The sequence below is a fragment of the Microtus oregoni genome, unplaced genomic scaffold, assembly GCF_018167655.1.
Source record: "Microtus oregoni isolate MIOR12 unplaced genomic scaffold, Mior012 000015F_ref0000493, whole genome shotgun sequence".
Taxonomy (NCBI): Eukaryota; Metazoa; Chordata; class Mammalia; order Rodentia; family Cricetidae; genus Microtus; species Microtus oregoni.
This window is the reverse complement of record NW_024543074.1, coordinates 27,970,066-27,986,282: the sequence shown is the minus strand read 5'-3', so window position 1 is coordinate 27,986,282 and position 16,217 is coordinate 27,970,066. Positions and strand designations below refer to the sequence as shown.

Below are 16,217 nucleotides of genomic sequence, written 5' to 3'. Positions count from 1 at the left end.
CTTGCCCTCTCCCCTTCCCCACTCCATTGCATGGCCTCGAAAGGCGAAGGTAGCTGTTTATCCTGTCCCCGAGACGTTGACTTGCTCATTTGTTTATTAACTATCTTTATCAAATACTTCATGAGTCCAGCATCAACAAATTTATTGAGTATAAGCCAAGTGCCTCTATTATTTAATTCATTCTGGACAGAATCTCACTGGCTGACTGTGTAGACCAGGCTGGTCCTGAACTTGCTGGGATCCTCCTGCCTTTGCCTCCCAAGTTCTGGGATTACAGGTGTGAACCACACTTGGGTTTTTGTTTGTTCCTTAAGCAAGACCTCATATAGCACAGGCTGACTTAGATCTCACTCTGTAGCTCAGGCTGGCCTTATATTTGCAGGAATCCTCTGGCCTCAGCCTCCAGAGCATTGGAGTTAGAAGTTTTTCCTAACATCTATTTTACAGGTAATGACTGGTTTCAGAGAAGTTAGCGTCTTGCCTATAGCAGTACTTCAAATTTAGTTTCCCCTACTATACAATGGTCTCGACCTTGAACTATTGTAGTTGTCTAGTAGACTGCAGAAGCCCTGATTCATCTTAGCATCCACAAAGCATTTGAAGGTGCCAGACCCTGGGCTGGACAACACTGACATCATCTCTGCTTAGAGTCACTTAAAATTCAGTTACCAAACATTACCAAAGGCCTAAGGCAGCTAAAACAAGAGCCACACTCACCAGATCAAGAAGGCTTCAGGGCCAGCAAGATGCCTGTCTCATCAGGCCTGCCTGGTGACCTGAATTAGACCCCCAGGACCAATGTGGCGGAAGGAGACCTCCACACAGAGGTAGTCCTTTGACCTCCGTATGCACACCGTATCACTCAAGCACGCGCACAAATACACGTAACAGAGTTTCATACAAGAACGTTCACAGAGAGGCGATTCCAACAGGGATCGCAAAGGCCAGTGAGGGCGGCAAGGGCTGGTGTCTCATGGGTTTCTATCTGTGATGAAACACCATGACCAAAGCAACTCGGGGAGAAAAGGGTCTGCTTCCGTTTACAATGCTTACATCACTCCATCACTGAGGGAAGTCAGGGCAGGAGCCCCGAGGCAGGCACTGAAGCAGAGGCCACGGAGGAGTGCAGCTTACTGGCTGGCCCCACCTGCTCTTACACAACCCAGGCCCAGGCGGCACCACTCCTAAATCAATCATCGGTCAAGAAAATGCTTCCCAGGCTTACTCACCGGTCAGTCTGGTGGGGGTGTTTGCTCAGTTGAATTTCCCTCTTCCCAAATGGCTCTACTTTGTGTCAAGTTGACATAAAACTAGCCGGCCCAACTGGAAGTCCAAGAATACTCCAAGGGAAAGAAAAGCAAGTGCAGAGACAGGGAAGAGATGTCTGGGAGCTTCAAGCAATGTATCCTTCAGAACAACTGGAACAAGCTTAAGTGTGGCCGAAAGGAAGGAAGGAAGGAAGGAAGGAAGGAAGGATAAGGTCAGAGACATGGGCAGAATCTTGAAAGTCTTTGATACCCCTGCTCACAGGGCAACGGAGTCAGCAAAGGGTGGGCTCACTCACTTCCTTCTCAGATAACCCAGGACAACAGAGATGCAATCCTCTTGCCTCAGGTTCTTGAGTGGTAGGGTCCAGAAACCCGCCTAAAACAGGAGAATGATGTCAGATTTAAGTTTTAGGAAAATCCCTTCTGGATATGAAGAATTGACTAGAGTGTGCCCGGCAGGGAGGCCCTGTGGGTGGATGACAGTAATGGGGGAGGAGGGAGGGTTGGAGCTTGAATATGGGGCACACGGTAAACGAGTCAGGAGGGTATCCAGAGCAAGACTGAATGAGCATCCAAATGTACAAGACTGCCCCAGAGAATTCAAACTCACCTAAGCAATGTTTATATTAAGACTGGACAGAGAAACCCTGTCTCGGGGAAAAAAACAAAACCCAAAACAAAATAAAAAGACTGAAAATGGGGGTTTTCAGAAGGAGTATTAATGTTGGAAGAGATTTTGAGACACGCAGAACCTTCGCCCCTCAACTCCATAGAGAAAGAAGAGGCCAGAGAGGCAAGTTGACTTGCTCAAGGTCACACAGTGCACGCGTCAGTGGCAAACCGTGACTGTCTACTCAGTTACACTGCACCACCCATCTAGTGAGACTAACCGGCTGGAGGTGCTGTGTCAACAGGAGTAGAGCTAAGGTGCTGGAACAAAACTTGGAGCTTGGATACTTGCTGCTTTGCTACTAGCAACTCCAGCGCCAGTCTCTTCCGGCAGAACACTGTTAAGATAAGCGTGTGCAGTCCGAGTGCCTATTCTAGGGGCTGAGATCCGCTCCGCACATCCCCACTCCAGCCAGGAAAAGGAGTAAAGGGCAGACAGTACCCCCTCCTTCCCTCCCACGTGGTTTCTCCAGCCAAGTTCTCACGGAGAGGCCCCGCCCTCAGCGGCTCCACTGTTGCCATGGCAATTGGGTGGGTGGACAGCCAGTCCTATCTAGAGGCCAGCAGCCCTCGCGTGGGGAGTTACCATAACAACCTCCTAGTAATATAGGGGGTTGGGTCCCGCCTCCCTTCCCCCGCAAATCCAGAGGTGGGTGGTTTGATTGGCAGCCGGGCACACGAAAGAAAGAAAGGAAGGAAAGAAGTCAAATAAAAATCAAGGGAGGAATCAGGGGAGAGGACGCAAAAAGTAATAATAATAATAAAAAGGGGGAAAGGAAGGAAAGGTGTGTGCGCACGCGCAACAGCGGGTGGGCGCGCTCCTTCCACGCCGGGCTCCCGCGAGGCGCGGCCTGGCGCGCACCCGCCGCCCGCTCTCGTGCGCCTGCGCGCAGGTGTCGGCGCCGGGCGGGAGGGGCGCCCGGCGCGCTCGCGTCACGGTCCGCTCCGCGCGTGCGCAGGGCTGCCGGCGGCTCGGGTTGCAGGCGCGCGGGCGAGAGCGCCTGTCAGCCGCTGGGTCGGTCCTCCCGCTGGCCCTCCCTCTCCCCGGCCTTTGGGGCAGGCGCGGTGGAGCCCGCCCCCCGGGTCCCCCGATGGGGGAGAAGCGGCGACGGCGGCAGCGAAGTGAGCGAGCCGGAGCGTGAGCGGCCCTGCTGCGGCCATGGGCGACCCAGCCCCCGCCCGCAGCCTGGACGACATCGACCTGTCGGCCCTGCGGGTGAGCGCCGCCCCCAGCCTCGCCCCCGCGACCCCTGCCCCTCTCCCCGGCTCGCGCCGCACGGGCCCCGCCCTCTGCAGCTTCTGGGAGCCAGTTCGGTCCCCACCCTGTGCTGCCCTCCCCCACACTTGCCTGCCACCCCTACCTCGCTGCTGGGATCCGAGTCCCCACCCTTCTCTGCGTTTGAGGGTCACCTCTAGGGTCCCTAAATCCAGTGCGGCATCACCTGCAGAGTCTTTTTTTGTGGCCCCTCACCCTTCCTCGGTCCTCACGTCTCCTGCCACCACTACCTCCTCCAGCTCCTGGAATCTTGACTTTGCAAGTGCCTCAACCTCCCCCTCATCCCTCGTTTTCTTCCTCGCCTACCCCTGGATTGCAACTTGGGCTGCAGTTCACCTCCTCACTCCACCTACGTCTCCATTCCACGTTCACTTTCTCGATCCCTTCTCTCGCGTTTCAAGTGCAGCTTTCCAAAGCCAGGCATTTCCGGTCTCGGGGTCCCTGAATATTACATTACTAACTCTGCAGCCGTGTGGGAATGAGAGGACAGACAAGTGCACAGGGGGAGGAAGGGAAGCGTTGATGCCCTCGGAAACTCGGGCCGGAAGACGGTGTTTACATACATGCACACACACAAAACACATGCTGCCTGTGGTCAGTAGTGAGAGGTTGGGGAAACCAGTGGTGGTGGAGGCAAAGGAGACCTGGAGGAAGGGGGCTCATTAGGAAACCGTTTAAGAGGAAACAACCGTGTCAGGAATGCTTTCAAATAACCCAATTATTGTTCCACGTGGGGCGCTTACTCTCTTTCTCTCTCTCCTTCCAGAATTTTCAATTCAGTAGCATCTGTATGGTTTTTTTTTTAGCGGGCAGCTTTATCTTAAGGGCAACATAGTGATTTCAAGGTGAACCACTCCAGACTGGCTCCCAGGTGTCGTTTGGATACCGTGCCCTGCGAGCTTTCCCAACCCGCCGGCCGGCCGAGGTGTAGATAGAGCAGGATTTCCCACCTCATGCTTAGCTTCTCAGAAGGTCCCTGAGCACATTGTCTTCTGGCTTTTGAATTAGCCAGGGAAAAGGCTGCCAGCCCGCAAGCGCCCCGGATATGACTGGAGGGGAGAGAGAATTGAAGAGAGCAGAGTCATGTTGTTAATTGGGTTCTCTCTAGGTGACACAGTTTTTTTTTTTTCCCTTGCCATTCAGGTCATAATTTGTTTGGTGCAATGTTGGGTTATGAGACCTGACTTGCTGGAGATAAGTTTCTGGAGAACAAGACTGAGCATTGGCGCTCTCTCTCTCTCTCTCTCTCTCTCTCTCTCTCTCTCGCGTGTGTGTGTGTGTGTGTGTGTGTGTGTGTGTGTATTTCAATGGGGAAAAGATCTGAAGGCTTTGGGAGGTCAGTTCAATCAGTGTTTAAGCTACGGTACTCAAGTCCATTGGAATGGAAGGTGGAAATCCAGGATTTGAGTGAAGTCTCTGTGAATGTACTTAGATTTGGAATGAAACTGCAAACTGAAGTTGTTGATTAACTCCAGCCACAAGTTCTCTGGCTGTGGTGGCTGAAACACTATGACAGTGGGTAGGTGCAGACCGTGACCTTTGATTTGAACCTCGGTCCTCTGCTTGCTTCTCGTTTGGCTTCTCTGGTAACTTAACTTGGGCCCCCAACTTGGGATTTCCAGCAATTCTGCCATTGCCATCTGATCTTGGGCATGGCATTTCCCTTCAGAACTTCCCTGCTTGAGTAAGTCATCCTCCTCCTGGTTCTACTCTCCTCCTCTACACTAGAGATGGGTGACCTGTTCCCTGTGCTCATTCTGGTACTCCAAGACTTGAGGTAGAGCCGTACTTTCTTGAAATAGGGCTGGAAAGGCCGCTGTCCCTTGCTGCTGGCTTCTCTCTCAATTGCCAGTCCTTCCAGCACGCCTCTAACAACTACTACGGCTGGTTCAGTCAAACCTTATTCTGTTTCCATTTTCTGGAGAGAATTGGTACTGGTGGTGGTGGTTGTGGTAGGGTGGGAGAAGCCTTAATGAGTCTCAAACGTCTTTCTCCTGTTTAAGATAAGGCTTGGTTTTCAGTTGGGAGTGAAAGGAAGAGTCTGATATTAGAGGAAGATTGAATTGCACTGATCTCTTAGCAAGGAAGCCGGATGGAGCTGCTATTTAGTGAACACACTACCCTTGACTTCTTGGGCTGTGTGTCCAGCAGTTGGGTGGGGTAGTGCAGGTGGGGAGGACAGTGAATCTGGAGTTGCTTTCCTGAATTCTGGACCCAGTTTCCTCACCTGGAGGACACAAGCCCTGGTCCTTAGTCCTCACTTCCCTCCCTGCAGACTGCAGAGTCTTACTTCCCTAAGTTCCATTTTCGTGCCTGTGTGGTGGGAATGTCAATAGCACTGAACAGAGTTACTCAAACGAAATGAAATTCCACACAGTAAGTATTTAGCTTAATTCCTAGCATAGAATTGAGGGGGGGGAAAGAATTGGGAAGCATCCCAGGACAATTCTAATAAATAGCACTCTCTTCCCTGCGTTTGTTTTGAATTCTGTTTTCATAGTTCTTAGCACAGTTGACATAGATTTCTTTCCGTCTCAGTGGTAGTTGTCTCTTTAGATCCATGAAGTCCTTAGTGCCAGAACAATAAAAACATACTGTTAGGGCTGGAGAGATGGCTCAGTGGTTAAGAGCATTGCCTGCTCTTCCAAAGGTCCTGAGTTCAATTCCCGGCAACCACATGGTGGCTCACAACCATCTGTAATGACATCTGATGTCCTCTTCTGGCCTGCAGACATACACACAGACAGAATATTGTAAACATAATAATAAATAAAAAAAACATACTGTTAGCTAGAATTTTGACTTGCTTTATTCCATCTGGGTCCCCAGTTCCTAGAGCAGAGTTTACATAGTGGGGCTCAGATATTTGTTAAATAAGTACATGGTAAAGTAACTGAAAGCCATTAGTATAATGCTTGCTTCAGATACTCAAGAAATATGACGGGCTTGGTTGTGCATGCTTTTAATCCCAGTACTCAGGAGGCAAAGGCAGGAGGATCTCTGTGAGTCTGAGGCCAGTCTGGTCTACAGAGCTAGTTCCAGGACAGCCAGGACTGTTTCACAGAGACACCTTGTCTTGGGGGGAAAAAAAAAACGAAACAAAAACAACTCAAGAAATGCTAGACCTGCCGGGCCATGGTGGCGCACGCCTTTAATCCCAGCACTTGGGAGACAGAGGCAGGCGGATCTGTGGGACCAAGGGCAGCCTGGTCTATATAATGAGTTCCAGATAACCAGGGTTACCCAGAGAAACCCTATCTGGTGGAGGGCAGGGAAGGAAGAAATGGTGGACCTGGCCAGAGGAGATGACTTGGGTGAGTAAAGGCAGTTACTGCAAGCCTGACAACAACCAGGGTTTGATCCTCAGAACCCGCATGGTGGAAGGAAGAGAACAGACTCTCCTGGGTTGTCCTCTGACTTCCACATGTGTGCCATGATGCATGTATGGGCATGTGTGCACACACACAAATAAACATAAATCAACTGGGTGTTGCAGCACACACCTTTAACCCTAGCAGAGGTAGGTGAGATCTCTGAGTTACAGTTATGTATCCCAGCCAGGGCTACATAATAGAGAAACCCTGCCTCAAGAAACAAAAGTTCCAGGGCAGCCTGGGATGCTGAGACGTTGCCTCAAAAACAGCAAAGAGTATCTTCTAGATGTGTTGAGATCAGACCTTGTCTTGTGATAAGGCAGAGCTCTAACCAAGCCATGACTCTAAAATAAAGTTAGTATTATCTGAGAGAAAATTTGGGCCTCTAGTTTTAAGTCATCTTTGTCTGTGTCCAAACTTGGTTATGTTCCAGAAGAGCCTTCTGACTTGGCACTGCAGCTCCTCACAAAGAAGAAAGCATGAACAGAAGTGGCTGGGAAGGGCCGAGTAGGCCCCAGGCTGACCTCTTCTAGTTGACCCACTTCATAAATCAGACAGTTTCTCTCTACTGTCCAGTGGCTGGAAGTTTTAGACTGCGGCATCTCTTAAGCTGTGGGGCCAGGCGTGATTGAAGTCATGCCACAGTACACCTTCAAGGGACTTCTTTTTGGTGGTAGTTGTTGACAGGTGTTTTTTCTTAAACGATTTTGCATGTTCTTTTGTGTCTCTCAAGTGATTGTGTGTGTTCTTTGAATGTGTCTTTCCTCCTGCTCTTGTCTGCTTCTGTGGAGCCAGCATCACCAGGAGAGCTGCAGTGGGGCATATGTCTAGGCTGCTGAGCAGAGCACTGCTGCTGTGTGCTGAGATGCTAGCTGTCCACAGGCTGACAGATGTCAGAGGCAGAGGGATTGGAGGCCCAACCTCCCGCAGCAGCAGTGAGGGCATCGAGCGATTTTTCTCCGACAGGATGACAGAAGGAGGGGGAATTGTAAAGCCTGTGGCATTTGAAGTGGTGTAAATGATTAAAGGATGATGACAGAGACCGTGGCTGGGACTGGGTGTTCAGCTGTTACCCAGACAAGGGGAGGGATGTCACCATTGTTCGTGTAGGATAGGACAAACTGCCATAGCCTTAGTGGCATGTGACAGAGCAGTTCTTTGTGAAATTGAGGTGTGTGTGTACACATGTGTGTTCATGTGAGTGTGTAGGTGCACATAACCTGGGAAGCTAGGAAACGTTGGATGCCTTTTTTCATTCTCCACCTTACGCCCTTGGCCCAGAGGCTTGTTATTTTGGGCTAAGCTGGCTGGTAAAAGCTCCTGATAATATCTACCTGTATTACCCCCTCCCACCCAAAGCTGGGCTTACAGACACATGTCTGTGCCTAATGTTTTGAATAGTTACTACCCACTGCAAACTGACGTCATCGCGTCTGCACATTGAGTGCTGTAACCCACTGGGCCACCTCTGTGGCCCCCAAAGTGGGAGTTTGACAGTGAAAACAAGGGGAGGAGACTTGTGAACGTGATTCATCCAGTGAAGTGGCCACTGGACACCGTGAGGACCTGACTTTGGATCCCTGGCACCCATGTAAAAACCAGGTAGGATGGCTCATAACTGTAACCCCAGTGGTGGTGGCTGAGGTAGATGGATTCCTGGAGTTCATTGGCCAGTTAGCCAAATCCATGAGCTCTAGGTTCAGTGACAAACCCTGTCTCAAAAAGTAAGGTGGAGAACTTTAGAGAGGGAAGGAAGATACTGATGTTGACCTCTGACCTACATACACACTGACACTCACTTGCAGGGCACCCACATGTACATGTACACACATGAGTGTATATGTAACTCTTTGGTACTCCCCCTCTCTCCCAGTAGCAGGAAAAAGTGTCAGCAAGACTTTGGCCTGGTCTGCCCCATCACTCACCCCAAGGGCTGGGTCCAGATTTGAAATCTGGCCTTACTCCATTGATCTACAAACTGGATCATACATACTATTTGGAACATGTTGTCACTTAGGGCAAAGGATAGCAGGAAGTGTGTGATAGCGTCTGTTGACAAACTTGCAGGTTTAACTGTGTAAGCAAGGACTGTAGTCACCTGTCCACCCAATCACACACAAGCGTCCTGGGACTGGACAGGGTCTCCAGAGTCCTGTCAGAGTAGTGGGTGCTGACCTTCATTCCCTTCACTTCCATGTGTTGTTGACATCCAGGTTCTAGACCCTTCGGGAAGGATGTGGTACTGTACTCAGTACTGTGCTAAACTTTTGAACCAGTACTCTGTGAGCATCCCTCTAAGAAATGCCTTTGCAAACCCAGCCCTTAGGAGTAGCCCACCCTACCCTGTCTCTTACCAGGCAGCTTGTTAGAGTGCCCAGACTGGCCTCAAACTCCTGGACTCAAGTGATTCTTCTGCCTCAACCTCCCAAGTGGTTGGTACTAGAGGCATGCCTGCCTAGGCTCTCCTCATCTTTTTGTTTGTTTTAGGAGTGTTTTGCCTGCATGTATGTCTGTGTACCATATATGTGTTTGGTGCCTACAACAGCCAGAAGAGAACATAGGATTCCTTGGAACTGGAGTTACAGCTATGAGCTGCTATGTGGGTGCTAGGATTTGAGCCTGGGTCCTCTAGCAGAGCAGCCAGTACCTTTAACCTCTGAGCCCTGCTCTCATCTTGATGGTTAGTGTTTCCTCAGTATTTTAGAATTCTCGAAGTTGGGCATTCTTGTTCATTCCGATTGTTATAAACTTACACTGTTGTGCTTGCTGTGATTCGAGGCCTGTCATCTGGATTTTCCACGTTCAGTCCCACACTCACTCAGAACCCACTTTAAAACCCACTTACAACCCATTTTGTGCCAGGAACCCTCTAGGCTTTTTCCCTCCTAGGTTGAAAAATAGAACAGAAAATTATTAAGTTGGTGAATGAACTTTAAAATAATTTTCTTGTATATGAATGTGTGCATGCATCATGCATGTGTGTCCCATGTTGTGTGTGCTTAGAAATCAGGACAGCCTTGGGCATGGGTCCTCACTTTCCACCTTATTTGAGGCAAAATCTTCTGTTCATTGCTATGCATGCCAGGCTAGCAGGCTCCAGCTTCCAGACGCTCTCCTGTCTCTGCCTCTCATCCTGCCATGGGAACACTGCACCTGACTTACATAGGCTCCGTGCCATCTCCCCAGTCCTAACCAACTCTGTTGTGTTTTGTATTTGCTGGTCTCACTCTGTTGCCCAGGCTGGACTGGACTTGATTATGTAGCACAGGGTGACTCAAGCTCCGTCCTCATACCTTAGCTTCCCGAGTGCTGAGACTACAGTAGCACCGCCCAAGTTTTGCTCCCTCATGTCACTCTTCCCGAGCAGTATGGTATAGTAACTTACATAGCATTTATATTTATATTAGGTATTAAAAATGACCTAGAGATGATTTAAAGTCTACAAGAGAATGTGTAGATTGTGTGCAAATGCGACATGATTTTAACTGTGCTTGATGACAAAAGCAGACTTAGCAGCTTTGTCAGGTTGAGGCAGGAGAATTGCAAGTTCAAGGTCTGCCTTGCCACACACAGTGAGCTTAAAACTAGCTTGGGCAACTCAGCAAGCTGCTTCAAAATTGAAAGTAATGAGAGGACTGGAGAAGTTGGGCATAGTGGCACTCGCCTTTGATCCCAGCACTGGCAGGCAGAAGCAAGTGGATCTGTTTGAGGCTAGCCTGGTCTACATAGTGAGTGCCAGGACTTCCAGAGCTACATAGTGTGACCTTGTCTAGAGGGAAGAAAAACCTAAGGGGGAAAAAAAGCAGACCGTGGAAATGAAAGGGCTCAGTAGTTAAAGAAAGGCACTGTCAAGCTTGATGCACCAGGTTCAGTCTTTGAGGCCCACCTAGTGTTTGTTTTGTTTGAGACTAGAGTCTGGTTATTAGCTTAGGTTAGCCTTGGAACTGCTGTATACCCCAGGCTGGTCTCAAACTTGGAGTTCTCCTGCCTTTGTCTCCCAAGTGCTAGAATTATAGGTTTGTGGCAACTTTTTTGCATTATTTTTCTGATTTGAATTGTTTTGAGACTGGATCTTACTCTGTCCTGGCTGGCCCAGAACTCAGTATGCTAACCCCCTGAGAGTTGGAGTTAACAGATGTGAGTCAACACTCTTGACTTGTCTTTACAAGATGGAGTGGTTGGGTGGTTGAGAGGCATAAGCCTAGCTGGCACTGTTTTAAGAACATAGTTTGAAATGAAGCAGCAGGTAGGTAGAACTCAGTGGTGGCTGAAAATGGGACTGCATGATTGGTCAACAGCTGTGAGTCATGAGTCTGGGGAGATAAAAACCCAAAGAACTCACTCTCAACCTTTCTGTGGGAGGAAAAAAAGTTTTATAAAATAAGGGATTGTATGTGGAAAGGGCACAGATTGTAGCCTCATATGTGTTTATCGGGGGTTGTGGACTCACATGTGGTTCCGTAGGGCTGAGGGAGCTGGGCTGTTAGTGGTGGCTGAGGTAAGCGAGTCTCAAGAATAAGAACAACCAGGCTGAGCCTTGGACTTGGCTCCTTACCGTCTGGGGGAAGTGGGCTCCTTCCTCTAACATTAGATAGATTCTCTATATAAATAGACAAGACTCATTTACATTGTGTGCAAGTAAAGGATGAGTGGGGTGTGGAGGGGGAGTGTTAGTGATTTTTGAATGCTCAAAAGGAAAGAGGATGGGGAAGCCACAAGTCTTGGGCTCCTTGGAGGAGCCAGACTCCAGAAGAAGCTTGACTGTCTGGTGGACAGAGTGTGGAAGGTGGTGGGATGGGCTGTGAGGAGTTTTGTGGCGCAGCCTGTGGGAGGAGTCTTAGAGGCCTGACCGAGATGAATGGAGGGAGCAGGAGTGAAGACCTCGCACTACAGAAGCTCATGTCCCCATAGTTGGGGACCATGGAGGCCAGAACTGACAGGTGAATGGAACATTCCCCAGCCGGCATCCAAGGCTCCCCGAGGGTGTGTGGCACTGAACGCTTTTGATTCATCTTCGGTACCCATACCTCTTCTGTGGGGCCTGATAATAGTTGGCCTTCTGAGGGAGCATAGAAAATTTCCAGACCCTTTTTTTCCAGGAACTGTTTGAGCATGGGATTTGAAGAGTTGGACTGTAAATGACTCCTAGAACCACAAGTTAAAAGGAGTTTTCTGTGGACAGCAATACTTAACAGGGAAAGACTGAGGGTCTGAGTAAAGAAAATGCTACCTTCATCAAGACCTGGCGCAGCTTGTTTTTCCCCACATAGTCTTTCTTTGTCATAGTGCCAACCCTCAGCTAATTATCTTATCTGCTTCTCATAGGCCATATGGCTTAATTTGATTACATATTACTGTATATCAAATAATGTTTTAGAGTCCATTCTTCCTACCACTTCCTTGTGCACGGATATACTGCCCCATATTTCCTATTGATCTGTGACTGCCTATAAAAATGCTGAGTACAAGCTAGGGATTCAGTAATTATTCACTTGGTTGGAGACAGGGCTCTTGACTTGTTCTACTGGGTTTAGTTCCCGAGCCATAAAGGATGGCTAGAATATGGTGGGCCCATGGGATACACAACAGTACAAGTTAGTGCTCAATGGTGCTCAGCTGAGTGGCACTACCCCCCAGAGTGTGTTTGGAAACAACACACACTGGAAGGGGAGTTTAACTGTTAACTATGTCTTGGGAACACTAAAGGCACTTAGTAAGGATATTAGCCATCCTGCAGTCTTGCAGACATTGCACTGAAGAAATGTTTTGTGAATTTGTTATGGCTATGGGAGAGGCCAGGGAAGGACAAGTTAGGTTTCTTCTGTAGGTAGGAAGGAATTCTTGTCTCCTGTTCGCCTCTTTCTAGGACAGTGCAGAATTGCTTTTGCACATGGCACACCTCTCAAACCAAGAGCTGTGTCTGCCAGTACACCTCTGAAGGCAGAATGAGTGGGTTACCTGTGGACTGTCGGCACAGTTCTCATGTTCTCTTCACCACCCACCCATTCTTTCAAGGCACATTTGTAAGCGTGGTGGAAACCTGTAGAACTTGGGCGTTCGTTCTTAGTCGCTCAGAGAAGAACCTTTAGCAAAACAGTTGAACCGGGGTACTCCAAGAGCAGAAGTAGGTGTGTGTGTGTGCAGGGTTAGGGAGAGGCTTCCTCACTCATGTCTTGTCATCTTTTGCTTGTCCCCTCAAAGGTTAAAGAGTGAGTCTCATTTCAGATCAGTCACTGATAAACTGAGAGGCATATGTGCCCTGGCCCTCTCAGTTCTTATTTCAGCTTTGCCCCTGACTCCTCTACACCTTGTGGGGAAGTGTGAGAGGGCAGAAGGTACCGCCACAGTGTCCAGGGCCACAGGGGCCAAAGATGCAGCAGGACTTGATAGGCGCTTGTCTTTGTTTAGCTGAGGTTCAGAGAAACTGGTGAAGTCCCTGCAACTTTAACAAGGCTGTGGGCGATGCTGTGGGACATGCGGCAAGGCAGGGTTGGAGGCACAGGAGCATGTGGACCGGAGTATGATTTTCTGGCCCTTGAATCCTCTCTCATAAGCCCTTCTGTTCCTGCCTTTCTTCAGTTCAGAACAAAGAACGCTTTGATACGAGTCATTTGTATTTTAATGTGTTCATTTCAGAAGGGGGTTTGGGAGCTGGAGCAAGGAGCACTTGCTGTGCAGTAGGTTCTGTCCTTGTGTGATCTCAGTTTCCCTCACAGTAGCCCTTTGAGAGGTGGATGATGAACCATGTTTTCAACAAGAGAAACCGAGAGAAGCTACTTGGAAGTTAGTAACCTGTCTGAGATCTGAAGTCAGACAGTGAGCTGCTGGGTCTGGATCCAGTCTCAGATCCGACTCACCACAGAACCAGAGCTTTTGCTAATTGCCTGTAGTTGGAGGCAGGGAGTATGGGGATGGGCATTGAGGGACAGGCAGCGGGGGGAGTGTCTACCCAGCACCTTACACTGCTTTCTGCTTGTTTCAGTTGCAAATGTGTAAAATTTTTGTGGCCTGTGGCAAATGGGTTTTGTAGGTTTGCTGAGGACTTGTGAAGTCCTTGGTGACTTTTAGAACATAGCTCATTTAATAAATTAGAGACAGCCAGTGTGAAAATGGTTTCTGCCCTGCAGAATCACGTGGTTCAGATCTTCAGGATCTTTATTTTACGTACATGAGTGTTTGGCTGCATGTCTGTATAGGATGTGTGTATGTGCACTGTGTGCCTCCCTGGTATCCACGGAAGCTTGAAGGCTCCAGAGTCCTTGAACTGGAGTTACAGGTGGTTATGAGCTTCCATGTGGGTGCAAAGAACTGAATCCAGGTCTTCTGCCAGAGCACATTTGTAAGAGCAGATCACTGGGACATGTCTCCAGGCTTTTAAAATAAATAAATAAATAAAAATAAAAGTTTTTTAAATGATTAAAATATGTAATATAAGATTTACATTTAGCTGTTTGGTAAGTATACACTTTTGCGGCTTTAAGTGAATTCTATTACCATCTTCCAGAATGTTTTCATGTACCCAGCTGAGTCTGTCCGTCAGACACTATTTTGTGCTGTGCTTCCCCAGCCCAGATTACTGCCTTCTTCCCTTTCTGTGTTCAGAATAGAGCTGAGCACTGGACATAGACAGATGCCTATTGCTTGTCAGGTCAGGTGAACTGTTTCAGAATCACCAGCTGGCTTAGAACATGGCCCTCGCTGCCGGCTCTAATGCACACTCACAGACCTCTGGAAGGGGCTTCAAAGAAAGGGCATCTTGGCATCACAAGAGGATTGGGTGGACAGTTAGAAGAGAAATATTTTCTGTTTTCAGTGCTGCATAACTTGCAGGAATTCCTGGCCTTGTATTTGTCCTCAGTTTTCACTTCATTTCATCCTGGTGCTCTGAGGGGATGTGTTGGATCAGTATGTGTTAGATCAGTGTGGTTCTCAACCTTCCTGACATGGCAGCCCTTTAATATAGTTCCTCATGTTGTGGTGATCCCCAACTGTAAAAAAAAATTTCATCACTACTTCTTTTTTGTTTGTTTGTTTGTTTGTTTGTTTTTTGAGACAGGGTTTCTCTGTAGCTTTGGAGCCTGTTATGGAACTAGCTCTTGTAGACCAGGCTGGCCTTGAGATCCGCCTGCCTCTGCCTCCCAAGTGCTGGTATTAAAGGCGTGCGCCACCACCACCTGGCTCATTACTACTTCTTAACTGTAATTTTGTTACTGTTATGAATCGTAATGTAAATATCTCTGTTTTCTGATCTTAGGCAACCCCTGTGAAAGCATCGTTCAATCCCCAAAGGGGTCACTATCCAATGGTTGAAAACCAATGTGTTAGAGAAAGTTGGAAGGAAGACTGTCTAGAGGGTGAAGATGATAAAATGTAACAGCACTCTGCATTTGTGCATGAGGGGGCATGTGCTCCTGGAACTATTTAGAGTGAAGTCAGGCTCTGCTCTTCTCTGATGTGTTCACACCAGTGATGTTCACACCAGTGGACAGACCCAAATGTGACCCAGAAATAGCTTGTGTATCTTTGAATAGAACCCTGCTAACCTAACTTTCCCTTGTCCGTGGCTATAACAATTTATTCTTTGACTTTTAGTAGGATATGGGAAACATGAGTCTTTGTTCAAGTGAGCCAGAAAGAATGGTGGCCTTGGAGGTCAGGTGCAGGCAGTAGAGGCCTGCAGGTCATGATTTGGAGGTAACTCAAAGGTGCAGGTGGTTAGGACTGTGCCCCTAGATTATCAGACCCCCATTTTCTCAAGATAGTGTTGGATCCAAAGTTAGAGAAAGCCTGTAGATTCATAAGGCCCTTCTTTTTCTTCTTAGAGGAGGCTGTATATACTCAGCCCAGTATGTCTCTTAGGGTCCTCATTGTTGTCTAGGTTCTCTGGGATTGTGGTTTGTAGTCTGGTTTACTTTGCTTTATGTTTAAAAAACACTTATGAGTGAGTACATGTGATAATTGTCTTTCTGGGTCTGGGTTACCTCACTCAGAATGATGTTTTCTAGCTCCATACATTTGCCTGCAAAATTCAAGATATCATTTTTTCCTGCTGTGTAGCACTCCATTGTGTAAATGTACCACATTTTCCTTATTCATTCTTCGGTCGAGAGGCATTTAGGTTGTTTCCAGGTTCTGGCTATGACAAACAGTGGCTCAGCCCAGTATGAATTGAGGGTAGTTGCTCTTGTTAGACAGAGGTTACCCAATCTTACTGCTCAAAGTTGATTAAGGAGTGTTCTATTGCCTCTCTTAGAACCTGTCTTGCATGGATGCTCTTCTGTAGTCTGGCATGTTGTTGCTATCTCCATCCCTAAGAAAAGCAAAACAGGACTATCTGCTTATTGTCTAAAGCAGAGCACCCATTGGCCGCTTACATTTTAACAGCTGGCAGCAGAAGGCCAAGGCTCTAGAGCTAGAGCTGACTTCTGATATTTAGGTGCTTAGTAACTTGTTAGATTGCCCAGACCCTAGCATATTTGAAGTGCCCATGAGTGCTGGTCATCCTGGGGTTCTAGGTGTGTAGTCTGTTCCGCGGGTTAACAATGAGCACTTCACTGTTGCCCAGATCCCCTGCCCTGGCTTCCTGACCTCATTGAGTAAAGCTAATGTCTAGAGAGTTCGCAGTTGGAG

General features: G+C 48.3%; 1 protein-coding gene across 11 annotated transcripts in view; it reads left to right on the top strand.

Moving 5' to 3' along the window:
- The first annotated feature begins 2,858 nt into the window (after window positions 1–2,858).
- Mink1 (misshapen like kinase 1) overlaps window positions 2,859–16,217 on the top strand; it is a 54,357-nt gene continuing 40,998 nt past the window's right edge. For 3 of the 11 annotated variants that reach the window (XM_041665751.1, XM_041665750.1, XM_041665749.1), the window contains exon 1: window positions 2,862–3,153. In XM_041665751.1, the coding sequence (XP_041521685.1) occupies window positions 3,097–3,153 (57 nt within the window). In that variant the 5' untranslated portion in view covers window positions 2,862–3,096. Of the gene's footprint in view, window positions 3,154–16,217 lie in introns of all 11 variants that reach the window. The other 8 variants (XM_041665745.1, XM_041665744.1, XM_041665746.1 and 5 more) reach the window with 5 other exon arrangements.